Source organism: Erpetoichthys calabaricus, chromosome 7, assembly GCF_900747795.2.
Source record: "Erpetoichthys calabaricus chromosome 7, fErpCal1.3, whole genome shotgun sequence".
Lineage (NCBI taxonomy): Eukaryota > Metazoa > Chordata > Cladistia > Polypteriformes > Polypteridae > Erpetoichthys > Erpetoichthys calabaricus.
The window spans coordinates 48116358-48143491 of record NC_041400.2 but is presented as its reverse complement, the minus strand read 5'-3'; the positions used below and the strand labels follow the sequence as shown (position 1 = coordinate 48143491).

Sequence of the window (27134 nt, the reverse complement as noted above, 5' to 3'; positions counted from 1 at the left end):
ACTTACTGGGTGTTTTTTGTTTTTCACACCTTTCTGAGTAAATTACAGAGAGATTTGTGCATGAAAATCCCAGGAGATGAGCAAGAACAGAAATACAATATGATACAATTTATTTTTGTATAGCCCAAAATCACACAAGAAGTGCCGTAATGGGCTTAACATGGCCCTGCCTCTTGACAGCCTCCCAGCCTTGATTCTTTAAGAAGATAAGGAAAAACTCCTAAAAAACCCTTGTAGGGAAAAAATGGAAGAAACTTTGGGAAAGGCAGTTCAAAGAGAGACTCCTTTCCAGGTAGGTTGGGCGTGCAGTGAGTGTCAAAAAGAAGGGGGTCAATACAATACACAGAACAGAACACAAGTTATCCTCAATACAGTATAAAAATATTACAAGTACGGAGCAGAATTGAACAGTAGATGGTATCACATAATATGATTTGGATTTACTCAGAGTCCTAGAGACCTTGGCCATCAAGCTGCCTCCCCCAATTGGCCATTCCATAGCTGAGTCAGTGCTGGGCCAGCCAATCCGATGAAAGGACCCCTCTACCTGATGATTCCTGCGATCCTCCATCAGAGATGGCTTTACCTTAGGCAGGCAAAACAACTTGGCAGGTGGGCCATGGCACCAAGTGCCACATTTGAGTACCAAGAAGAGAAACAGAATAGGTGAGGGTTAGTAACAAATTATAACTATCATGTTACTTATGTTTTTGTGCTAATGACTAACAACAGAGATGTAGTCTGTACAGTTAATCAGCAGCTCTAGTCAGGATATGCTAAACTGAAGTAGTGAGTCTTCAGCCGGGATTTAAAAGCTGAGACCGAAGGGGCATCTCTTATAGTAGCAGGCAGACCATTCCACAGTTTAGGGGCCCTGAAACTAAAAGCTCGGCCTCCCACTGTTATTTTATTAATTCATGGAATCATCAGCAGACCGAAATCTTGAGATCTTAATATGCACTCTGGTTTGTAAGTCATGATAAGTTCAGACAAGTAAGCCGGACCTCGGCCATTTAATGCTTCATATGTTAAAAGGAGGATTTTGAAATCTGCCCTAAACTTAACCAGGAGCCAGTGTAAGGATTTAAGAACTGGAGTTATGTGTTCATATTATCTTGTTCTTGCAATAATTCTTGCAGGAGCATTTTGGATTAACTTGAGGCTATATAAAGAACAGTCTGAACATCCAGTGAACACCGCATTGCAGTAGTCAATCCTGCTAGAAATAAATGCATGCATTAATTTCTCAGAATCCTGTTTATTTAGAAAGCACCTTAATTTCCCAACATTTGTAAGATGGAAGAAACATGATTTGGACAACTTTTTAATGTTTACTTTAAATGACATGCTAGAGTCAAAGGTAACTTCTAGATTGCGGGCTGATTCAGTAAAATTAATGGTGAATCCAACCGAGTTAAATAATGACATATTGTTGTGATCAGCGTCATTCCCTCCAATAATTAACATCTCAGTTTTATTGGTGTTTACAGACAAGTAGTTCATATCCATCCACTCCTTTAATTCACATTAAAGACAACTTTGGAGAAACTTCATTTGATCTAAAAGAACGGTATAACTGGGTGTCATCTGCATACATGTGAAAATTAACATTACGCTTCCTAATGATAAATCCCAGTGGAAGCATGTAAAGTGAAAACAGTAAAGGTCCCAGTACTGATCCCTGCGGGACACCATATCTCACTTCTGTGTATAATGATGGAGTACTGTCAGCACATTTCTGTACATATTGGAATCGATTTGATAAATAAGAAATACTCAAGTCAGCCCATCTGACACCAACAATCACTGAGGTGATTTTCTCCCTTCTTGTGTTTGATATGAACATTAACTGATGCTCCTGACCTGTATCTGCCTGTCTGTATACCATATGCTGCTGCCATGTGATTGGCTAATTAGATAATTGCACAGATAAGCAGGTTTACAGGTGTTCCTAATAATTTGTTCGCTGTGTGTCTCCTGACTGCGAAATGACATAAATATGCCACTTCTTAGGTGGGGCTGGATGAACCAGCGTATGAGTGAGAGAAAAAAAAAAAACACTACGACAAAGTTCAATGACCGGTATCGAAAGCAAGAGACTCAATGAACAACAACATTTATTTATATAGCACATTTTCATACAAAAAATGTAGCTCAAAGTGCTTTACATAATGAAGAAAAATAAAAGACAAAGAAAGAAATTAAAATTTACAACAAACAAACAAAATTTAAAACAAGCGCAACCTGCCCAGATAGTTCAGTTAAAGTAGATTATTGAAGATATATAATAATAATAGGTTACATTTATTGAGCACCTTTCACAAATCCAAGAGTAAAAAAAAAAATAAAATAACACAGATGACAAAAGTTTGTAGAAGAGGAAAGTTTTCAGTTGCGATTTAAAAGTGCAAAAACTGGAGCATTCTCGGAGAGACTGAGGAAGAGTTCCAGAGTTGTGCAATAGCACTGAAGGACCTGCCTCCCAAGGTGGAGAATCTGGTGCGTGGGACAGTAAGGAGATTACTGCTCGAGGACCTGAGAGAGCGACAAGGAGTGTAAGGAGCTAGTAGCTGAGTGAATTAGAGGGGGCAAGGTTATGTAGGGCTTTGAAGGTGAGAAGCAGAATCTTGAAATTATCCTTGATGGAACCGGTAACCAGTGAAGCTGGGAGACAACAGGGGAGATGTGAGCAAAACGCTTTGTGTGGTTGAGGACTCTAGCTGCAGAGTTCTGAATATACTGTAGCTTCTGTATAGATTTTGCAGGGTGGCCAATGAAGAGGGAATTACAGTAATCAATATGAGACATTATGAAACAATGAACCAGAGTTTGAGTATCAGACAAGGACAGAAATGGACGGAGGCGGGAAATGTTACGGAGATGATAGAATGAAATTTTGGAAAGAGGCCTAATGTGTAACTCAAAGTTAAGTGATGAATCAAACAAAACACCAAGATTTCTGACAACAGGAGCAGGTTTGACAAGTTTACCATCAACAGAAATAGAGAAATTGAATGCCTTAGAAAGTTGGGATTTTGGACCTACCAGTAACACTTCAGTTTTATTGGCATTAAGTTTGAGAAAGTTATTTTCCATCCATACCTTAAGATCAGTGATGCATTCTGTGAGTGTTCTGGGAGGTGAATCTGTACTAAGATATAACTGTGTATCGTCTGCATAACAGTGGAAGTTAAGGCCATGTCTGTGAATAATCTGACCCAAAGGATGGATATAAAGTAGAAAAAGTAATGGCCCAAGGACTGAGCCCTGAGGGACATCATGCGACACAGGTGAGGTGGAGGATTTATATAGGCCGAGTGTGACAAACTGTTGCCTATTAGAAAGATATGATGTGAGCCATTGAAGGGCTAAGCCAGAGATGCCTACAGCAGAGAGACATGACAGGAGGATTTCATGGTTAACAGTGTCAAATGCTGCACTTAAGTCAAGAAGGAGGAGAATATTAAGGGAACTGCAATCTGCAAACCGGAGAAGATCATTGACTACATGGAGAGGAGCTGTCTCAGTTCTGTGCTGTGTACGAAAGCCAGACTGAAAAGGCTCATAGAGTGTATTATCTAGAAGAAAAGCATGGAGTTGTGTAGCAACCATGTGTTCCATCACCTTAGCCAAAAAAGGGAGATTAGAGATAGGCCTGTACTTTACTGATCTAAGGAGGAATTGCAATATATATTCTATAGAATATAGAAGCCAATACACAGAAACTAAAATACAAAACTGAAACAAATGAATATTGTAAATGTGGCCATTAACCAGTTAAAATTAACATAGCACAGAAACATAGTCTAACCAAAGATTATGTTTTAACATCTGATGGCAGCTAGTCAGAAAGATCTCCAACAACACTCCTTAGAGTCCCCTGGGAGTATCATCCTGGCTAAAGATACTCTACAGGCTGTCATGCAGATGTTGTGACAGATTGTTCATGATGGCCAGCAGTTTAGCCAGCATCCTTCTCTCTTAGTGCCTCCAGAGAGTCCAGGCTAGTGGCGAGCAGAGCCAAAAGATAATTTTTGACAATTTATTGGATTGAATAATTAAAACCACAACTGGTTGTATGTGTCAGAGAAACTCTTTTCTTTTACTTAACTGCAACTTTAAAAGGCTTTAGTATGATAAATGATATCTTCAAAACTGCATAGGGCAGTACTTTATAATACACCTGGGTCACCAAAAGCTTGAAAAATATGCTGACTGGAAAATGATTTTTGTGTGAGTCTTCAACATGATATATGTAATTACCACCCAACTACTGTTTAGTGCTTGACAAAATTTAGCATGGGCACAAACCCTGCATGTAGGTAGTCTTTACCACATGCATCAGGATAATTCTGTCTAATGCTTTTGAAAGAGGCTATGCAAGCATGCAACAACAGCATCACTGGGCTTAAAACTGACAAGAATTGAAAAACTGATATGTGAGGAAAGCAGGCTCAGGAATGGTGTTTTTAATTTAGTCTTGGAGGACCTCACTGGCTGAATGTTTTCATGTTAGCCATTTTTAATCAGAAGACGAGTCCTGTGTTTAGTTGACTTTGTTTAATGTTGACTCTTCAATCTAACTTTGGTTTGACAAACCAGATTGACAATGTATAACATTTATGTGAATGCTAGCTCTGTTACTTGACAAACTTGACCTCAGCTATAGTTCCAAGATTCCAGATGTATCGTTTTTTTTCTCCCCTGGGGCTAATATTATTAGTTCACTGAAGCTCCTTACTCTTGAACATACCTTACAACTTTCTAAATCCGCTTAATCTTGATCAGGGTTGCTACAACCTGATCTAGCAAGCATAGGGTGTACGGCAGGAGCAATCCCTGGACAGGGCTCCAGCCCTTCTCAGGGTGAACACGGAAGAAGAGGTTATGGGTACTGGACTGTCCTGCCTGCCTGCCTGCAGTTCTGACCTGTCCTCAACAGATAATGTGTGGAGAATTTTGAAATGAAAAATGTGACAATGACAACCCCATACTGTTGCACACCTTAAGTCACGTTTGCAAGAATAATGGGGTAAACACGTGAAACACTTCATTGCTTGGTATAGGCAGTGCCAAAATGTCTTTCAAGTGTTATGAGAAGGAATGGTGACGTTACACTACAAAGTGGTGAATGCTTTACCATTCCTGCTTTTTTTGAGTGAATTGTAGGCCTGAAATAAATAATGAATGGATGTATATTAACAAGTGAAATGAAGTTGACCAGACAAAACATGAAATATCTTGGGTTCATACTGTCTGCAATGAAATGAAATTCAAAGTAAATATAAGAATCAGTTTATTTTTTTTTTATTTGCATTTTTCATACCGTCCCAACTCTTTCAGATTTTGGGTTGTATAATGTTAACAAATTTCAATCAAATTAGTCAAAGCTTTTTTGAGATTTTGTGGAATTTAGTTTTCTGTTGTGGTGGACTACCCCTAAATATTGATATATCGAAATGTCCATCCTTAGCAGATACCTTTAAACTTAGTTGTACCTTCCTAACATCTTTCAGCTTTTTAACTAAACAGAAAATGGTGTTATAGGTTAAAAGATCATACCTCCACAACTGTTTTCCCTTTCTTTTACAGCAGTCTTTCTGGTAAAGGCACTGATTGAACTTTGAGATTTGTTTAATTTGCCACTATTTGGCTTGACTTGGTTATTTGCCAGTCATTTGGTATAATTGTGTGGATTTAATAAACACTTAGCCCAGATTCAGAATTGTGTCTCTAGCCAGCAGCATCCATAGTTTCTCTTTTATATCAATACAGGTAGTCTGTTTTACTTCCACTTGAGCCACTCTCATTGTTTCCTGTTTAAAACATACTGCAAGGACACTACCATTAAACCTATTTCAAGATACTATTTACAGAGATAATTCGGAGCATACTTTTATAATGCAGCATTTTTTATACTTCTCTTTGAGCAAAGAGTAACAATTTATATATTCAACTCTACATACGCTTACCTTTTTTCCAATGTTGTGTTGGTAATGCCAGAAATTCAAGGTGAAAGGAAGGCACTCAATTCATACCCACTTGTTCACATTCTCACTCTGTTTTTAACATGACACAGTCATAACAAGAATGCTACTTTTGACTATTATTAAAGAAAAAATGTCAAATTTTCTTATATTTGTTATTTTGCAGCTCAATGCTTAAAACCTGTCAAGTGCCCTGCATCAGTTGCAACTCAGAAAGGGATGTTATTGTGACATTTTTCAATTCACTTTATAAAAAATTATCCAACATTTTATATATTATATATAGGTTAGCATTCTTTGTGTGTTAAATACTAAAATTCTGAGCATGACATGTTTGGGAAAGATGTTAACTAATAAGACTCCAGAATATAACACTGTGAGCAGGAAACCAAAAAACGTAAAAGGCTATGATGAAATGCACAACAGATGTTTTTTCCTTAATGATATATCTGGTCAATACATAATAGTAGACATAATAATCTCTGTCCAGTGGTCTGCCAGAAATTAAAAATATACACATCATCAGGTGCACTTAACTAAGCACGGGTACACCTGTCCCATCATAATGGTTGCCAGACTTGTTAGCTTGATTGTTTTAGGAACAGAAATTATGGCTGGGGCTGTCATGCATAAAATAGACAGATCAAGTATGGGCCAATACCCAAATAGACCATTTGTAAAAGGATCAAGTGTACTGTACAGTGGCAGGCTGACTACAGTTAAAAGGATTATAGGTAAGTACAGCTTTGGTGCTAGAGAGTTATATTACAGTTCACAACTCATTTTTGTCACGGATTATGTATTGCAACCCAATGCTTCAAAATAGAATTCCATTGTCAGAGGACAAGAAGGTAAAATTGCTTAATTTCACAAACACTGGATAACTAGAAAAACACAGCCTGATCTGAATGAAGGCAACTTTCTTTTGTTCTATGCTGATGGCAGAATCAGGATATAGGAAATAACAAAAACTCCTTAAGCTCATGGATTCATTCTACCATGTGTCTACACAGCACGTTGAGAGTGACAGTGTAATACTGTTTTGGTATTGCTTGATTTTACAGGTATAGGCTGGATCAGTGATTAAAAAATTGATGGATGGCTGTACGTTAGAAACCTTGATAAAAGTACATCAATGTTTCAAACACTAGAAGAAATCTGAAAATTGTTTCAAATCAAGTGCAACTCTTTATGACAGCAATGTACATACTCATCAGAAAATCAGCTTTTCAGCAGATTAATGCAGTCTAGGAAAGTACTAGAACAGATTCATATTTCACAACAGTGAATTTATGTTAAAGCAACACACTCTCCCATCACTAGACCTCAATCCAAAGGGGTATATGTGGCAAAACATGGAACAAGCTATTCAGTGAAGAGATTCTTCACCGGCTACAACTATTGGACTTGCTGGAGTTAATATGAACTATAAACTTATTGCTGGACTTTCAATTATTTATTGAACACATATCTTGAAGAATTCAGGCTGTTTTGTGGGCAAACAGAGAAGCAGCTCATTGTTAGGCTGTTGTACCTATCCTCCAGTTTCAGCCACTTACATTTTGAATTATCCCCTCTGTTTACCCTGATTAACTCTTATTGTCCCTATAGCTGTCATTAGACTAATTACACTTATTCTAAACTTAGATGCGCCCATCTATACAGTCAACCTTATTCTCATGTCTTGGGTTCAAGATTGAACACATACCCAGGAGTAGACTTTAAAGACTAAAACTTACAATGTGTTTCCAAAGAAATAATCCTTTGTAAGATGACACGTGATGGATAGTGTGCTTTTATCACATTTAAAGAGGCATCATCAACACAGGAGATAGGGAGCCATCCCTATGGAAAGGTAAGTAATGATTCTGTGCAATATTAGTTTGACTTGATATATACCAACATTCTAATGACATAGGAGATATTGCTGAGTCCGTAGAAGAAGAAGAGTGTTACACTATAAATGGAAGGCATTTAAACTTTTCACCATCTTTTACAGAGATGAACATAGAATATCTTTGACTGGCTTTTTCACATCTCTGTATGAGAACACATAACTTGTGATTACAGTATGTATAATGTACAACAACTTCTTTTGTTTTTTCAAAAATTAAAATGATGCACATCTTAAGACTCCAACATCAAATAGAAGACACTAAGTGGCAAGTACAACAAAATTAAAGATCTGCACTGTACATCACTGTGGATAAACATGTCAACCAGCTATATTTATATACATTAATTTGCATTTTATACTGAATATTCCTGACTTGCAAACACTTGATCTGACTTTTCAAGTGGAGAAGTGACATTTAAATTAGGTTTACCATTTAATAAATGATTATTGAAGAGTAAAACATTTGGCACTGCTTCTAGAGTTGTCAGCATTCAAAATAAAACAGATTTTACTTCCTAATCCAATTATCTGAATTATAAACAATTTTCTTTAAACAGGCATATGTCATGTATATGCTGCCAAGATTTCTGCAGTACTACTTAAAAAGCTGCCCTCATTTTGTTGATTTGAAGCCCAAACCTTCAATTCCGTAAGAAACATCTTTCAGTCCCATTAGCTCCAGTACTGCCGAACTGGAAGAAACTTGGCTAAACAGGGACCGTTAAATTGCGCTACTAAAGTTGATTTGTTTACACATGGGAATTAGACACTTGGACAGAGTTAGCCATTTAGTGGATAATTATAATAACTGAATAAATATCTAAATATACCCTTTGAAGGAAAACATTTTGCTGGGATATAAGGCAAATGTGATTTTCTGTGCAATTGTCAAGAGAAAGTGGATCATGGAAGGTATTTTCAGACATTTATTTAACAATAAGTGTTAATCAAATTTCTAACCTAATTATCCAGTTCACAGTCACAGGGAGCTGGTGACTCACTCAGGATTAACCACTTACTCAGGGCTGGAGTCTGGTAACCTTGTGGTGTACTGTTCAGCTCTAAAGTCTCTAAACCACACCTTCTGTTTTTATCCAAACTGGATTAAAAACCAAGCAAACGTAAACCTGAATTAAATATCTAAAATTAATCAGATTAGATATAATCTAAGGGGAAATTCAAATGCATACTGTAGCAAAGCAAAAAAAATATAAAATATACAGATACCAATCCAAAATACAATTTAAGACAACAGAATAAAAACACATTATACAATACATACTATGCTAAACATAGTAACTGTAGTAAATTGAAGTTTGTACTATTTAGTATGGCTTCTGGCTGGAGTGATGGAGTGATAGTGAGAGGAAGTACTGAAGTTCCTAATGGCGGCAGGCAGAAAAGATCCCAAGAGGTGTTTTTTATTACAACATGGAACTATGAGCCTGTTGCTAAAAGTATTCAAAGAATGACTCCCTGAAGGGGATGGACAGAATTGTTTGTGATGACATCCAGTTTTGCCATCATCCTCTTTTCCACAATCAGCTTCCAGAGTGTCCAAAAACAGTGCTGTGATGATAAAATTTGTTCATGTATTTTGCATTTCCTGAACTCAAGTTGTTTCTCCAGGAAACTACCATATAGAATGACGCACTGGCTACAATGGACTGATGAAATGTCTCCAGCAGCTTGTGGCACACATGAAAAAACATGAATCTCCTCAGGACGTACAGTCATTGCTGACCCGACTTATACAGCATCATTGTGTTGCCAGACCAGTCCAGTCTGCTGTTCATATTTACCCCCAATTTCTTGTAGTTCTACACGACTTCCAATCTCCCTTAGGGGTTCTGTAACATGCTGCAAATGCACCACCAACTCTTTTGTATTGTTGATGCTGATCTGCAGGTGGTTCTCCTTGCACAACACAACAAAGTCCTCCACCAGCCTCCTCTACTCAGTCTTGTCTCTATTATCATTACAGCCTATGATAAAAGTGTCATCTAAGAACTGCTGTAGACAGTAAGAGACGATACTACTCTAGATGTCCATTGTGTAGATGGTAAACAGATAGGGAGATATAACAGGTGTGCCCAAGTGTTACACACCACCCTCTCTATTACACAGCCTTTAAAAGAATACTCCACCTAAAAAGAAACATTTTATTTTATATGTTACTTATCTCGTGTGCTTTATAGAGGTAGCTGGGGAAATGTTTAATTTCATGTTTACATGTAGCATTGAGAAAAAAATGGCTATGACATAATAGAAGCCAACAGTGACCAATGCTGTACAACTGCAAGCAATCTGAAAAACATCCATGGAAAAAAGAAATAATTTTAACGTTACTCATGTTACAGGATCTACATGTCAGTTGACCACTCATACGCTCAAAATTTGCAAAACTCATGCTTTTTTTCTGGAATATTGTTAAATAATTACTTTCGGAATTATCAGCCTGCGGTGGGTTGGCACCCTGCCCGGGATTGGTTCCTGCCTTGTGCCCTGTGTTGGCTGGGCTTGGCTCCAGCGGACCCCCGTGACCCTGTGTTCGGATTCAGCGGGTTGGAAACTGGATGGATGGATGGAATTATCAGCGTGCATCATAAACAGCAAATCTAAAGACTCATGTGACTGACTTTTTAAATTGAAGACCCATATCTCTCCATTTATTAGCTTAAGAGTCCTGTCTTCAATTCAGAAAGTGGCTTCCATGAGATTTTAGGCTTTCTGTTTATGGTGTGTGGTGATAATTCCAGAAGATACTGCTAACTTACTTTGCAACCCCTAAAGATTCACTTCCTTACCAATCCTTGCAATTCTGTATTAGTCCGCAGCATCTAGACCCAGAAGTCAACACACCACAATAGTGCCAATGGTCATTTTGGGCAGTATGTTTCCACATCAATCTAAAGCATTTCCAGTAATAAACAGGGATCTGCTCACTGGGACACCAAATGTCTTTTATTTGTTGTCCTTTGGGCTGTATAATCACACACTCAGTGGCACCTTTATTAAGTACACCTGCTCATTAACACATATGTCCTGCTCTTCCAGACTGCTAATCATGTCTCTGCAAATCAGCACATAAAACCATATCTTGCTAAGATGGTCGAAGGATTTACTTGTTGTTTGACCAATCATTAGAATATGTAAGATGCATGATCTAAGAGACTTTGGCTGTGGAATGTTTCTTGTGCATTTCAGAAATAGCTGTCTTCCTGGGATTTAATTCACTTCAGACTCTACAGTTTACTAAGAATTATGTGTTAAACTAAACACAGTGAGTGAAACCACATCTTGTTAATGAGAACCATCCAACAAAAATGGCCAGATTAATTTATGGTACCTAAAAGGCTGCAAACACTCAAATAACAGCTGTTTACAACAGTGTTATGAAGAAGACCATTTCTGTATGGTCAGTGTATCAGACTTTAAAGCGGACGGTCTGCTAGATTCCACACATAAGCTAAGAAAAGGAAAATGAAACTATAATGAGGATGTGTTTCCCGACACTGAATGAATGATGATTGAAAAATATCAATGGTTCTGAATTTCAATTTCTGCTGTAGTGAGAAGTCAAGCAAAATGACACCTTTTATTGGCTAATTAAAAATATTACAATATGCCAGCTTTCGAGGCAACTCAGGCTCCTTTTTCAGGCAACTAACAAGGGGCCTGAGTTGCCTCGGAAGCTTGCATATTGTAATATTTTTAGTTAGCCAATAAAAGGTGTCATTTTGCTTGACTTTTCAGTACATTCATAATGGCTAACACAGAACAACACCATAGTACTAATTTCTGCTGTAACATTCAAATTATAAGGTCAGAATTGGACATGAACTTATGATATGATTTGTGGAAGTACTTGCATCAAAAGGTACAAGGGCTCTTAACAGTATGTGAGTCTGTCACAAAGAGCATGTAAAGGAGTCATTTATACTCCTAGTTCACTAAAATTTCTTACTGTAGATTATCGGAAAACTAAAACCATACAAGTGCTCAAGCTGACAAAATGCCTACCTAATTTGTGGTTCATGAGCTACAACTGTAATTGTATTCTTTATGTCATTATTTTTGCTCTTGAGCATGTGGGCATGGTATGCAATGGAGGAGTTGGAAGAGGGGAAAATTCAGGTCTTAGGATGGTGGTGTGTACAACAGAAATAGCAGCAGTATTAATTCTTATTATTATTATTAGTAGTAGTATCATTTGTACATAGCAAAAGACATTTTTCTGTGATTATCTGACCAGCAGGAAACATCACCAATGTCTGGTGACATAATAAACAAGAATATAGGAACAAACAGAACTTAATGTTATTTAAGAGAAACCTCATATTAGCTTACCTGATGTACTCCTTACTCCTGTTTCCATACCACTTGTTCAGTGACACCAGAAGTTCCTGAAACCTTCAAGAGATCCCATGAGAAGACTTTAGTGTAGTTTAGCACTATGCCTCATAATTGTTGTACAATAACTGGTAGTTGATCTTGTAAAAACATAGAGTGATGTAATTGAACAAAATGTATGTGTGTAAGTACAGAAAACAGGACAGAATGATCAAACTTGTTTGTGTTTTGCGTACGTGACAAAAAGCATATATACTTTCTGGAAGTTTTCTTTCAATGATGTGTGTGACAAGAAAATATACCTTTAGGGTAAAGACTTTACCAATTGGAATAATACAAAATGAGTCAGGACGCTATTTTTATTGCTTACGTGGTCAACGATCAGGAGACTAGAAAAGCTATAAAAGAACAAGGATATCTGCGCTCGAGGCAGATGAACAGCGGTGTCCTAGGACTGTATTTTTCTGTCATTTTACCCATGCCTGGTATGTATCAATAAAAGGTTTTAACTAATTTTAATTTTCTTCTCTGTCTTCAGTCACAAAAAGTGTCCACAGTTTTTTGGCGCCCGAACGTGGGGCAAGAGACGGCCGGTCGACTCCTCCGGCGAGACCATTTCAGTGATCCGTCTTACCAGCAGACTGCCGTCAACTTGAGTACTCCGGCAGCAGAGCATGCAGTCTCCTCTTTGCTACATCCACGGTGACTGAACGGATTTCCAGACAGAGCTTGAACACTTCCAGGCTGGGGTAAGCACCGGGGAATTTCCGAACATTTTTTTTATTTTCTAAATTACGGGAGGGCGAGTTTCCTGTTGACCGTCTAGTCATATTCATATCTCAACGGGTTGCTTAAGGTGATGGAGACTTGACCCAAGCAGTTTGACGCATACGAAAGGTCTGACGAAAGGATACTGGCCTCACCCATATCCTAGACTCGGCTGGACGTATTGATGTAGTATTCTGCTGAACCGAATCGGACACGAAGTCACCTGAGCTGGAATCCGGGGATGTGAGCGGACAGGCTAACGGGACGAGTAACGGGGTGGTATATATATATATATATATGGAAACATTAACAGAAAAAGAGCACAGATTGCAGGTTTGCTGTTAGGACGGAATAAATAAATCTACATACTAATAGGAATACCGTGTTCTCCTGGAAACTGGGACAGGACCGATAGTTGGGTGTCTCCCCTTGGGACTAAAGAAGGGAACAGTAAGGGAACAGTGAGTGGCACACTTAATACCTCGCTGATTCATATGTACAAGGGATTAGACGAATCAGTATATAGTTGGAAAATTAAATACAGGACCCGGGAAGAGCAAGGGGACATAATGGGAACTTATAACAGTAAGCCTGTTAATCGCCGCACAGGGGGATCAAAATCATTAATGCTGGAAGAATTATTTTCGGAGGATCAACAGACGCCCCGTAAAAATGAGTCTCCTAGGAAATTTGTAGAAAAGAAGACAGGTTTAGATTTCAAGAAGGCATGTAGGAAATGGAATAGACAGAGTGGTGGGCGTTGGCCGATAGAGGGAACAGGAGATGCAAGTGAAATACAGGAAACTAGGAAGATCCTGTGTAGGAATAAGCAGGGTTGTTATAATAGTGGACCGTATCGAATGGATATGTTTGATAGATGGGAATTAGTAATAAAAGACAGAAATTTAGAAGCAGTACAGAAACAGAATGAATTGTTGCGGGCAAATGAGGGAAAGGCTAAAAAGGAGAAAGAGGAATTACTAATTACATTACAGAAAGTTCAGACAGGCACGGAACCACAGGCAGACGGGAGGAAAAGGAAGAATAATCCAAATAAAGACCCCCTTTATCCTATTATTTGTTCCTCTCCTCAGTACCAACCTCAGGCACCTCCATTATCCCCTCCTCTATCCCCCATTCCGACTGCCCCCCCCTGCACTACAACTGGCAGAAGTTTCCCCCGATGATCCCCCAGGCACAGATCACTATGACCCCTCTACCCATCGTGATGACCCACCCCGTACTAGACAAACCCCCGTCTCCCAACGCACTCGAAGTCAAACCTCCACTCACAAACCAGCTCCAACTTTTTTCTCTCCAAATCCTTCACCTTTACTTACTTGCCCTTTAATAGAAGTTCCCAATCCCCATTATAACCCTGCCCATCCAGCCGGACCCCAAAATCCCACAACAGTTATGATAAATCGGAACTGGGACATCCAAGAGCTAAAGGATGTCGTGAATGCACTTCCAGATCCAAAGGAAGTAGGAGGACTAAAATTTGTTGAACAACTTGATCAGTTAGATAGCATGTATAAGCCTAACGCTGCTGAATGGACCCAGGTACTTCGTCGAAAGCTTGGGACCACATGGGCCACTGTTTGCAAGGGTGTCCGCAATGACGTTCCATGGGTATGGAACCCAGCTTTAACTCGAGGACAGGGGATTGGTGGAGAAGGCGAATTTAACCCACAATGGGAGGCGTTGAGACAAAATATTGCAGAAAAATATAAAAAAAGGAACGGACTGGTCCCTTATTTCTACTGCAAAACAAAAGAGAGACGAGACGGTTGATGAATGGGCACATAGGATTCAAGACCTTATGGCTAATCACTCGGGCTTGGAAAATGTTGATGACCGCACCCGAGCTGCAGTTCCACCTTTTGTTTCCGGTTTGCGCCTTGATATACAAAACAAGGTCCGCACTTCCTGTATTGGGTGGGAAAGTGCCACTTTGATGAATGACATGCTGAACATGCCGAAAAACAAACTAAGCAGAAGGAATCGGACTCTCATGCCAAATTATTGGCAGCACAGATGAACTATTATACCAGGAATACTCCTGACCGAGGCCGAGGATATGGCCTTAGAGGAAGGGGACGAGGACGAGGAAGAGGACGAGGTGGTTTTGGAGCTCCTCCTGCTGACCACAATAAGAATCCTTTTATTCCCTTTCCCTTTAATCCCAATGTTAATTCCTACTCTTGCTACGCCTGTGGTGAAACTGGACATTTTCGTCGGGAGTGCCCTCACAGACAGCAACAGCCCCCGCCTCCCCCCTATTCCACCTGTTTTTTCTGACACCCCTGACCAACAATACTGGCCATAGGAAAACGCAGGGACCTCCAGCCACTCTTTTCAACTACCTTTGCTCACCCATAATTCAGAGACTGATACTTTACTGACATTGTTCGTTGATGGCACTGAGACTATTTTCTTAATCGACACTGGTGCCACTCGATCTACCCTCTCGCTGGCAAAGGTCCCTGCCTCGAACGAGACTGTTACTGTGCTTACTGCTTCTGGACAACCTCACCTTCTCCAAGTATCAAAACCTCTTCCAAGTCCAGTCACGTCCTGGCAGACATACCTTACTGCATCGTTTTCTTTTAAATCAGCTCTGTCCAGTTAACCTTTTAGGAAGAGATCTCATGACAAAACTTTCTCTTTCTATTTCTATGACTGACAAAGGTTTTTTCTGTTCTACCCCCAAGTTGTTGTGTCAAATTTCCCCTTACCCCAAACCCTCTTTTGCAGCTTGGACTTTAAATATTTCCCCACACACCATTCTCCTCAAAGCCCTACACTCTTTTTCCCCCTGTCTCTTTCCCAATTTACAGGCCCCTGACATTTTACACTGTACTGCCCAATACTTCCCTATAGAAGTAGACACTCCCTGGCTAGAATCTTTCCTTACTTCTGGTACTCGCCCCGAAACCCTTCACATCTCCTGTGTTTTTATTTCATCTACAAAGGCAGCTGCTTCTGTTCATCTTACATGCTCACAACATATATTTTATCTTGGCGGCTCAGTGCCTCATATTTCCTTAGCTAAATCACGCACTGTTAAATGGGGGGAAATAGGACCATGGGTAGAAAAATGCCTTAAAAGAACAGACTGGTTACAAGTTACTCCAGGTATTTTTGATACTCCTGACCGTTTAATAACTAAAGTGGTGCTTCAAACTGATTTTTTAGTACATCGCGCTTTGTGCCGTCCTTCCTCTTTTGCTTGTTCATTGCAAACCACTTTCCCTTCTTGGCTCTCTATGCTCCCTGATTCACTATGGTCCCAGGGAAAGAATGATTATGGAAGGATAGCCCATTGTGAGCCTCTGGTAATCCACCCAAAATCCTCCTTCCGCCCGCACCGTGCCCAATATCCTCTGTCTCCCGAAGCAGAGGCTGGCATCTCCGCCGTACATTCCTATTTCGTCAAACGCGGTGCCATTATTCCAATTGAATACTCTCCAGTCAATTCCCCCATTCTACCTGTAAAAAAGGCTGACGGTTCATGGCGTTTCGTACAAGACTTGCGACAAGTAAATTCTGCCATCTTCCCTAGGGCCCCTATCGTCCCTAATCCTTCCACTATCCTCTCTACTATCCCTCCTTCCGCTCGGTAGTTCTCCGTTATTGACCTAGCTAATGCTAATGCGTGTCAGCTGTCCGAAGGGAAGATCGTAACAATTTATACGGATTCCAGGTATGCTTTTGGAGTCTGCCATGATCAAGGAGCACTATGGAAACTAAGGGGATTTAAGACCAGTACTGGCAAACCCATCCAACATCAGAAATTGATCGAATCCCTTTTAGAAGCTATAACCAAACCATCGAAGCTAGCGATTGTTAAATGTCAAGCTCACACAGGAAAACAGGATCCTGTTAGCAAAGGAAATGAATTAGCTGACCACTTTGCTAAAGAGGCTGCATATAATAACACACCAATTTCTTTATTCCAACAGAGAAATGACCAGGACCCTGATAATCAAATTATTTCTTTACAGAGTGCAGCCACGGATATCGAAAGGAGAAAATGGTCCAAAGAAGGGTCCCTCTCTGATGGAGTCTGGACTCATAAACACACTAACAAACCTTTTCTCCCAAAAGCCTCTTTCCCAGGAATGGCAAAAATCGCCCATGGCCTCGATCACGCAGGTAGAGATGCCATGGTTCGAGATGTTGAAAAACATTGGGAAGCTGTAGGTTTCTCTACATATGCAGAGTAATTTTGCAGATGCTGTGCAATATGTCAAAAGTTTAATGTGGGAAAAGGTACCCAGGTAAGTTCCGCCGTTACCCCTAATCCAATGGGTCCGTTTGAACACCTCCAAATGGATTTCATTGAACTAACCCCATCTAAAGGGTACCGATATTGCCTTGTGATTGTCGATGTGTTCTCCCGATGGGTAGAGGCTTTCCCTTCAAAACACAACGATGCCAAAACAGTAGCTAAAGCACTAATTAAAGAGATTATTCCAAGATGGGGTATCCCTCAAAAGTTACAAACAGATAATGGCACTCATTTTGTGAACTCCGTTATAAATGAATTAACCACCTGGCTCCAAATTAATGTGCACCATTATTGTAAATACCATCCCCAAAGCGGAGGCATCGTAGAACGATGCAATGGCACTTTAAAAGCTAAACTCGCAAAAATTTGTGAACAAACTAAATTATCATGGCCGGATGCACTACCCTTAGCTTTAATGGGACTAAGGGGACGGACACACCGACAACTGGGACTATCGCCGTTTGAGATTCTGACCGGACGTCCCATGCCCATTGGCATGATTGTAGGAAATGTGAATTTGCATACTGTGGACAATGATCTTCTCTCTAGTCTTGCAGGTCTCCGAACCTCGTTGAAGGAAGTCCACCAGCAGGTTAATCAAGCCTGGAGGACCAGCCCACCTTCTAAGGATTTACCAATTCCCTTGGGCACCTGGATCCTGGTTCGAGATACTCGGAGGAAACACTGGCATCAGCCTAGGTGGAGAGGACCATTCCAAATTCTTCTATCCACACCACATGCCGTGAAAGTTGAAGGACTGCCTGCCTGGATCCACGCATCGCATTGCAAGAAATGGCTATCTTAAAAATACTTTTTCTGTTGACTGTTACCCGCACCCTGTCAGGCTACCCAAGGATGGGTGGTGATCTCTATCTAAATACTTTACCGCCTCTATGGAAAGGGCATATATGCTACATGAGGAGCACATGTCTCGTATAGCTTCTTCCATTTTCTCCTCCCCACCCCCCCCCCTTCCCCTTCATCAACCATTTCAATTTAATTCTACTGCCCACATCAATTTGTTCAAAAAGGGAGGAGTGTAAAAACATAGAGTGATGTAATTGAACAAAATGTATGTGTGTAAGTACAGAAAATAGGACAGAATGATCAAACTTGTTTGTGTTTTGCGTACGTGACAAAAAGCATATATACTTTCTGGAAGTTTTCTTTCAATGATGTGTGTGACAAGAAAATATACCTTTAGGGTAAAGACTTTACCAATTGGAATAATACAAAATGAGTCAGGATGCTATTTTTATTGCTTACGTGGTCAACGATCAGGAGACTAGAAAAGCTATAAAAGAACAAGGATATCTGCGCTCGAGGCAGATGAAGTGTGGTGTCCTAGGACTGTATTTCTCTGTCATTTTACCCTTGCCTGGTATGTATCAATAAAAGGTTTTTACTAATTTTAATTTTCTTCTCTGTCTTCAGTCACAAAAAGTGTCCACAATCTATACTCCAAAATATTCACAGTAGAGTGCAGGGTTGTGAGTGAGAGAAAGGTGTCAAGGTGATGGTGCACATCTGTACCTGTGTTTTGTGATCCTGCTTAATCTAATTTTTGGTTCACATGTGGAGGGAATGAAGTAGGAAACACCATTGGATGCTCCAGAAGGACACAATCATACACACATACAAACCTTCATATACTGTGTAAGATTTAAGATGTCATTCAGCCCAACATGTCATTTTAATGCAAAGGTAAAAACTCAAAGGAAAGCTCAATGCAGGCAAGAAGAGACTCAGATCTCTGCCACATGAATACTTAACTTAGAACCAGTATGTGGTTATAAATTACTAGGAAATTATGGAAAACAACCAGGTTGTCCATTCACACTTAATGTTTGCAATGTGGCCTGCAATTGCTGTTTTTTACTGTAGTTGAATATTACCCAGAAGTGGCAATCACAGATTGTATCAAATGTTGGATTCATTTTCGTTATGAGAAGTTTTAGTAATTTTCGATTGTATCAAATGTTGGATTCATTTTCGTTATGAGAAGTTTTAGTAATTTAACAAGAAAGAAAGAAAGAGAAAGAAAGGATTTTATTCTTCTGTTATTGTGGGATATTGTAAGGATTATGACATTATAGGAATAATGGTTTTGTGGCTAAATATGAGTGATAGAAAGGAATATAATATTAGTAGTTATACGTGATCCAGGAAAAATTGATTAGGAGGGAAAGGAAGAGCTGTGGCAATATTTGTGACTCAGGCCCATAAATTTAAGATGGAAGAAGAGCAGGTCAGAATCATTGTAGGTTAAACTAGTTAGGAAGAAAGCCAGAGGTTTGGTAAATTGGTGTGTGCTACAGGCCATCAGATTCTGATATTTTAGGCAACAGCATACTATTTAATCAAATAACTGTATGTGATAGAAAGAGGGCGTTGTGATCATGGATGAATTTAACTTTCCAAACATTGATTGGGAAGCCCCTATTGAAAATACAAAGAAGAACCTGAAATTTTGCTAATGGTAAATGACTGTTTTCTCACCCACTTTGTCCAACATGTGGTATAATACCTATCTAGATCCCATCTTCTCAAACAATAGAAACAGAGTAATACAAACAGAAGTAAGCCTCTCCTCTGATTATGCTTCCAGTCCTGCAGGAAGAGAAAGAAAATGGGAGAGAGAGTGAAAGGGAGAGAGCTGGGCTCTCAAAGAACAGGGGCTGGACGTTTGAGATCATTTGGCTCTTGAAGATAAGGGGGAGGACGCCTGAAGCCCTCCCCTTACATCCCCAATGCTAAAATCCCTCAATATGGTGAAAACTAATAAAAACCCTGAACTTGATGGGATTTTACCAATTGTACTGAAAGATAAACATATAAACCCTTATTAAGCATATTTGAGCAATCACTTGAGAAAGAAGTACCTGAGGACTGGACAGTTGCAAAGGTGACTCCAGTCTTCAAGAAGGGAGATAAAATGGATCCTGGTAATTACACACCAATACACAAATTAGAAAAAGTATCTATATGAGAATAATACACTAAATAACATGGGTTTATTAGAGGAAGATCTTGTCAAATCACTCTTTTAAAATTCTTTTTTGAACAGACAACAGCAAAAGTTTACAAAAGCAAAGCAAAAACATAATTTACTTAGACTTAAAAAAAGCTTTTAATACAGTTCCACTTAGAAGTTTAATTATGAAACTTGAAGCTGTGGACATCAGAGGTAACCTGCAAAACTGGATCTCAAGTTGGTACCCGGCAGGTGAGAAAGAGTACAAAATTAGAGGAGTAATACTCCACTTGGAGTGAGATCATCACTGGAGTGAATCAGGGGTCCTGGTCACTATACTACAAATAAGACACAGCAGCACTTGAAGCTGTGCAGGGGAGAGCAGCCAGGTGCATACCAGAACATAAGGACATGTCTGTTAGATTCAGAGAATTAAACCTGTTTACTCTTTAGCACCTATGGTCATGAACTTTGGGTAATGACCAAAAGAATGAGATCACGGGTAAAGGAGGCTAAAATGAGCTCCCTCATTCTCATCAGAGCTGGGCTCTCCCTTACAAATAGGGTAAGAAGCAAAGAGGCTCCGGGAGAGGCTTGGATTAGAGGCTCTGCATCGAGAGGAGCCAACCAAGGTGTTTCGGGCATCTGATTCAATTGCCTACCAGACCCTTCCCTGTGGAGGTTTTACAGACATAATCAGCTATTAGGAGACCCCGGGGAAGACCCAGAGATTGCTGGGAGGATTATATCTCCCAGATTGCTTGGGAAAGCCTTGTGATCCCACAGTATGATTTGACAAGTGTAGTTGGAGAAAGGGATGTGTGGGCTTCGTTTCTAATACTGTTGCCCCCACGACCCGGTCTTGGATAAACAGTAGAAAATGAATGAATAAATGGTCTTGAGCAGAGGAAACTGTGTGAAGACCAAATGCAGGTCTTCAAAGTTCTCAAAGGCATTGATAAATTTGATCCTGCCAAATACCTTTGACTAAATAGCAAATCACATACTTGGGGACACCAGTGGAAACTAAGGGGACGCTTATTTAGGTCTGAAGCCAGGAAACACCTTTTTATTTAGAAAGTTGTGGGAATCTGGAACAGACTATTGAGACATGTAGTTGAAGCAGAAACCCTGGCAAACTTTAAGAATAATCTGGATTAGACATTGGGACACTTTAGCTATTAGCTAAACACAAGAGCTTGATGGACAGAACGGCCTCCTCTCATTTGGGAAATTTCTTATATTTTAATGTTTTATTCTTCTACCATAATTCATTACATCTTTTTTGCATAATTTCTGATTAATCTTCAAAATGGCATGACTCTTTGTTAGGTTACTTCTTGTTGAATTTGCATGTTTTGTTTGTGCTTGTGGATGGCGTGGTGGCTCATTGGGTAGCACTTCAGCTGTATGGATTCAGTATTAATGGTCTGAATGCCATGCTTAGTTGTTACCTGTGTGGAGTATGCATGTTCTCCACAAATCTGCTTTGGTTTTATTCCAATGTCTCCAGCGATATAAACGTTAGATTCATTGGTTATTTCTGAGCGTGCGATGCCCCTGATGCCTAATTCAGTGCAGATTCTTGATCAGAAACACCTGCTGCATGCTCACTACTCTTAAAGAAAAGGTATTCTATGATAATTACATGATGGAAATATAAAAAATATATCTCAAAGTGATACTTAGACGTCAATCCTTTCTAACCAATGTATATGTGGTTTTGTATATGAAAATCAAAGTATTAATAAAAAATATTTTTGAATGAATAATCGAGAAAAAAGGATGATAGACATACTCTCCTGTATAATCGTTTGAAATCTGCTGCTTTCATTTCGTTTGCAATATGCATGACTATTACAACTCCATCAAGTGCCTTCCCCACATCCCGAGACGGACTTGTCCCCAGTAATCGCTGACAACCTGTGCCCCACTAAACACAAAATTAAAACATCAATAAAGTTTGAGAGCCCAGGCTGAGCCGCACAGTCTGGCATTTGTGAAGTTTATTTGCCCGTCGAGAGGCCCGTCACACGGCCACATCGCAGTAGCGCAGGCAGCAGCTCGGCGGCGTCACGTTCGCTTTCACGGTTCACCCCGGCTGGCCCCCGGCTCACTGTTTACCTGACGTCAGCGAGTCTCCTGGTTTGATGCAGGACCGCCGCTTGCCACTGGCAGACCCCCGCCCCCTTTTTTTTTAACAGCCGCGGGTTGACGATTAACTGGCCGCGCACACTCCGCTGGGCTGCTCTGGCGCTCATGAGTGCAGCGGAGCTCCCTTTGCTGAGAGTTGAGGGCCGGGGGTACTCAGCGCGTCGCTTTGTCTCCGTCGCCGCTGGGAGGGTCGTAGCATTGCCTGGGTGCACTGGGTCTTCTGCAGCCCAGTTCCAAAAGGCGCTTGAAGCTGTGCAGCGAGGCGAGGGTGACGAACATGTAAGTTTCAATTTCTGCTTAATAAGACACCGAGGGCTACTTGAGTCTCTCTCTTCTTCTGTCTTTGATTTGATTTGATTTTTCCGTAACAACACAACTGTCGGAAAGCCAGATTAGTAGTGCGCAACAGAAACTGATGAGTTTCAGATGGCTCCCTTAATATCAATGTGTCAAAGTTCTAAATCGAAGACGGGCAAAGGGTTTATTGTTCGTTAATCTCATAACGTGTGCACGAATTCTGCAGGACGAGGGTCGTCTTTGTTCACCCTGCGTAGTAGCAGACTTTCAGGAAAGCGTGCAGATCATGCTGTTACCTTTTTAAATATCTGATAATACCTGTTATTTACAACTTTTATATTTCTGTATAGTTTTCTGATTTGTACCTGCAGCTCACCACCTCGAAGTGCATTTTAAGGAAATACAGTACACCAACTTTGCATTCACTCAAAAAGTGGAACCAGCGACGTGAAAGTGTAAGACTAAATAGATTTCTGAGAGAGTTTTGGGAAATGTGATCCTTAGGTGAATTTAATGGGTTCATGGTACAGCTGGTATGGTATTTGATTAGATAGTCAGAGGTTTTCATTGTCTGGATTGATTAGGGATACATTTCCAGTCCCCCATATTAGTAGTAGTAGTACTGTACACATACAGTGCATACATTGTCAAACAATCCTGGCAACACTGAGAAGTGTGCTGGAATCAACCTTTGATGGGGTATCAGTCTATTGCAGGGTACTAACCCACACAGATGTAGGTTTAGAGTCGCCAATTAAACTGATATAAAACATCTTTAGTGTATGAAAATTGTGGATTCTCCAGAGGAAAACCCTTTGCAGACGCAGGGAGAACATGCAGACCCCACATGGACAACAACCGAGTAAGGGATTCGAATCTGGTTGCTGGATCTGTGAGTGAGTAGTGTTAAACACTGCTCCCACCCTGTTACCGTGTTTTTGCAGTTAATATATAGTTTACTTTTGGTGCTTTTATCCAAGGTGACTTACAAAATCATTATACAAACAAGAAATATAATAGATATAAAATTAACAAACATTTGTTTTAAATTTTAAAGTGGAGCACGTGAAGCCTGGAATTGCAATAACCCCAAAATCTTAATGTAAACTGTCAAATGTGGTTGTGCGTGGTATGACATGGGATCCTAAATAAATGTTGGGGCACCTCATTTAAGTAACAAACAAGAGTGTAATTAAACTAGGGTATGATGGCACATACAAAGCAAAATAAAGTGTCGCTATGCCTACATGTCTGGAGTAGAGCTCTGTCTCCATCAGGCGTTAGTCCACTATAATACGCCACCTTCTGGGAGTGCCTTGAATATATAGTCCTCCGAACAGAAGAGGCAGAGTCAGTTGCTCCCATTGGGTGTCTTCTCTTGACTATGGGAACACAAAGAGACAATCCTGTTAATGACAAGCCCCCTAAAGCCCCAGGGTGGTATTGCTTGCCAAGGATGATCCAGGAAGGTGATTCTCAGACATGCATGCGTGACAGTCGTAGCCACAGTTCGATGACTCTAAGAAGGGTCAGTGCTGCTGTGGATATTCAGGAGGTGAGGGGCAGAAAGACTATGGAGCGCAATATTGTTTTGTAAAGTAATGTATGTGTAGGGGGTGTTCAGATGTCACTAAATTTGGAGAATTTCTGATCTTCATAGAAAGGTCATTTCACAGCTTGGGAGTAGGAACTGAGAAACATCACTCACCCTTTGTATATCTGGCTGGAGGAGAGTCCGTTAGTTGCCAATGCAGAGTGGAGAATTCAGTGAATTCAGCTTTACCATTAAAGGGTCCTAAAAAGCTGCACCTTACTCCTGCATCACTAACAGTATATTAGTTCTATGTCTATTTTACACTGTTGTGGAACAAAAATCCTATGCATCTTTACAATACTTCACACATATATATAAATTACTTTGGGGTTCAGCTGTCCCTGAATTGCTGCTTAGCTTCTAATGTCACCATTATCTTATAAATTAAAAAAAAACATATTTCTGAAAAACATGATGAAATCTTAATATACTAAACATGTTTTTTTTCCCTTTCTTTAGCATTCCAAATTTTACACCGTGGAAAATTCTGCCTCATAACTGAAGGAATGAGGGAGTGAAACTGTGCATATGAGGGTCTCCTTGCAGGTGTTAGAATGCTGTCAGAATAGGCACTGCTACTCTGTGAATTTAAATGGCATTAATTAAGATTACTAAATTGATATTTACTCACTTTCCAGGTAAACTTTCATACATTATAAATGTAATATCTGCGTAAGCCGTCTTAATAGAGCCAGTAGAATGGCTTCAGTGCATCCTGGCATAGATCCTATACAGTAAGTGTCTTGAGTTGTATTGGAGAGTTACAGTACCATTTCTCAACAGGGCAGTTTTAACAGCATCGTAGGCCCCGGGCAAAGTAGTGCCCTGGGGCCCCTGTTTTGACAGCAAAACAGAAACGTACATAGGCATCAGAAATATTGTGGGCCCCTATGCTCTCAGGGCCCCTGGCCAGTGCCTGTTGTGCCCATATGTTAAGATAGCCCCGTTTCTCGATGAGAAATTACATTATTTGTCATTTCATGGTGGTGGCAATGTTTCATGCACTAGTGCAGAAAAATCTCTTAACAGTTCATCTGGTTTGAGATTTGGTGACTGAGACTTCCATGGTGTATGGTTTAAACTGTTTTTATGATCTTTAAAGCGGTAATTTTCCCCATTTTTTATTTGGGGGTTCATTTGCCACCTTGAGGATTCTACCACTTATTAGTAGAAATGCTCTAGCACAGAATAAACATGAAACCACTTACAGAGTAGAAATGGTCTACCACAGAATAAACATAAAAACTTTATATTTATTGCTAGTTACTATACCTTTCCGTTTAAGAGAAGCCATGATCCCAAATAATATCAGTTTAACGTAGCCCATTCCATAATGGCACCACAAGAATGCTTGACTTTGGGAAATACGTAAGTATTCAGGCCTATAGACTTCTTTTGTTTTGCAACAAACGTCTTCAATGTCAAGAGTGTGCTGGCCTTAAGTATCTACAGAGGGCACACAGTTCTTCCCCATGATGTCTGTCTGCTTTTCTACAGTAAAAGCCAATTTGTAGTACAACAGGTAAAGAGTGGTAGGAAGCACATGCCTTAGTTGGTGTGTAGATCAGGATGAGTTGACATTTAAAGAAAAACAGTGAAAAAATTAAAATAATCAAGTAAATGATTTTCATTATCTAAAGAAAGTTAAAAAAAAATGGACATAGGGTCATATATAAAAGGGGCAAGATAACTGGGTAAAAAATTCCAAAAAGCGTCAAGACGGAAGCAGAATCCAAAAACTGGTCAAAACAATATAGCGCAGAAAGGCTCTACATGCCACTGATGCAAAGACATATAGTACACTGTGCTAGAAAAACATGACCCTCTGAGCTCACTTCATTATTTTTGCTGCTCCAGTCATAAATTTGACTTCCATTCAATCGGTGTTGCATGGCAAAGACAGGTCTGCCAAGAGCAAATTTTAAGTAAAAGTATGGCCCCCACAAATTCCTGATAACTACGTAGGTGATGGATAACTGTTCTGACCTAAGTCATTTTCCTTTTCAGTAGACCATTGTTTGTACTCTTTGTAAGACTTTACCTGTCAGAAGCCTTATACAAGGTTAGTGCACCATAATCCAAAAATGCTATGCCTCAGTTCTCAATGAAATTTATAGAAATGTGTTAACAAATGACCAAGACATGCTTTTCATTTTGTATGCATCTTATCCTAATAACTACAAATAAGGTTCAGGGATATTGGTCTCTGAAAAACCAGGCTAACACACAGATTTCACCAATAGTAATCCAGTTATTTGGCCATGTAAACCCTTACCCAGGTTACAGTTAAGGATTTTGTAGTCTGCTTATTTCCATTGCCATGTGTTCACCAGCACAAGTGTTCGCTTCACACACACTTTCAGTAGCCATGGGTAGAAAAGAGGGTGGAAACGTTGAAAGATAAATTTCCTGAGGCAAATGCTCAGATGATGGCATTATTCCTTCTTCTGCTTGAAAAAATCTGTCTCAATATTTCATAAAATCTCTGAATTTATGTTGATGAGCTGAACATACAGTGCAGAACTCAGCAGCATAATCTCACAAGCAGTGTTCTAACCCTAACCCTAGCCTGATTACTTTTCAAAGTAATGAGTAACCTAACTCAATACTTATTTTATTGAAGTAAAAATTTCTGTGTTACAGTATTATTATCCTAGTTGTGAGATTTATGTTTGCATGAGTTATATGGAGGAGGCATCCATCCATCCATCCATTATCCAACCCGCTATATCCTCTCTACAGGGTCACAGGTGTCTGCTGGAGCCAATCCCAGCCAACACAGGGCGCAAGACAGGAAACCAACCCCGGGCAGGGTG

General features: G+C 39.9%; 2 protein-coding genes across 2 annotated transcripts in view; one reads left to right on the top strand and one right to left on the bottom strand.

The window, feature by feature from the left end:
• LOC114654090 (SCAN domain-containing protein 3-like) overlaps positions 1-27134 on the bottom strand; it is a 412012-nt gene that overhangs the window by 317291 nt on the left and 67587 nt on the right. The gene's annotated exons all lie outside the window — the stretch shown is intronic.
• The window catches only part of rhobtb3 (Rho related BTB domain containing 3), a 110862-nt gene continuing 106203 nt past the window's right edge, over positions 22476-27134 (top strand). The window contains exon 1 of the mRNA XM_028804772.2: positions 22476-22706. Within this exon, the coding sequence (XP_028660605.1) occupies positions 22705-22706 (2 nt within the window). The 5' untranslated portion in view covers positions 22476-22704. The remainder of the gene's footprint in view (positions 22707-27134) is intronic.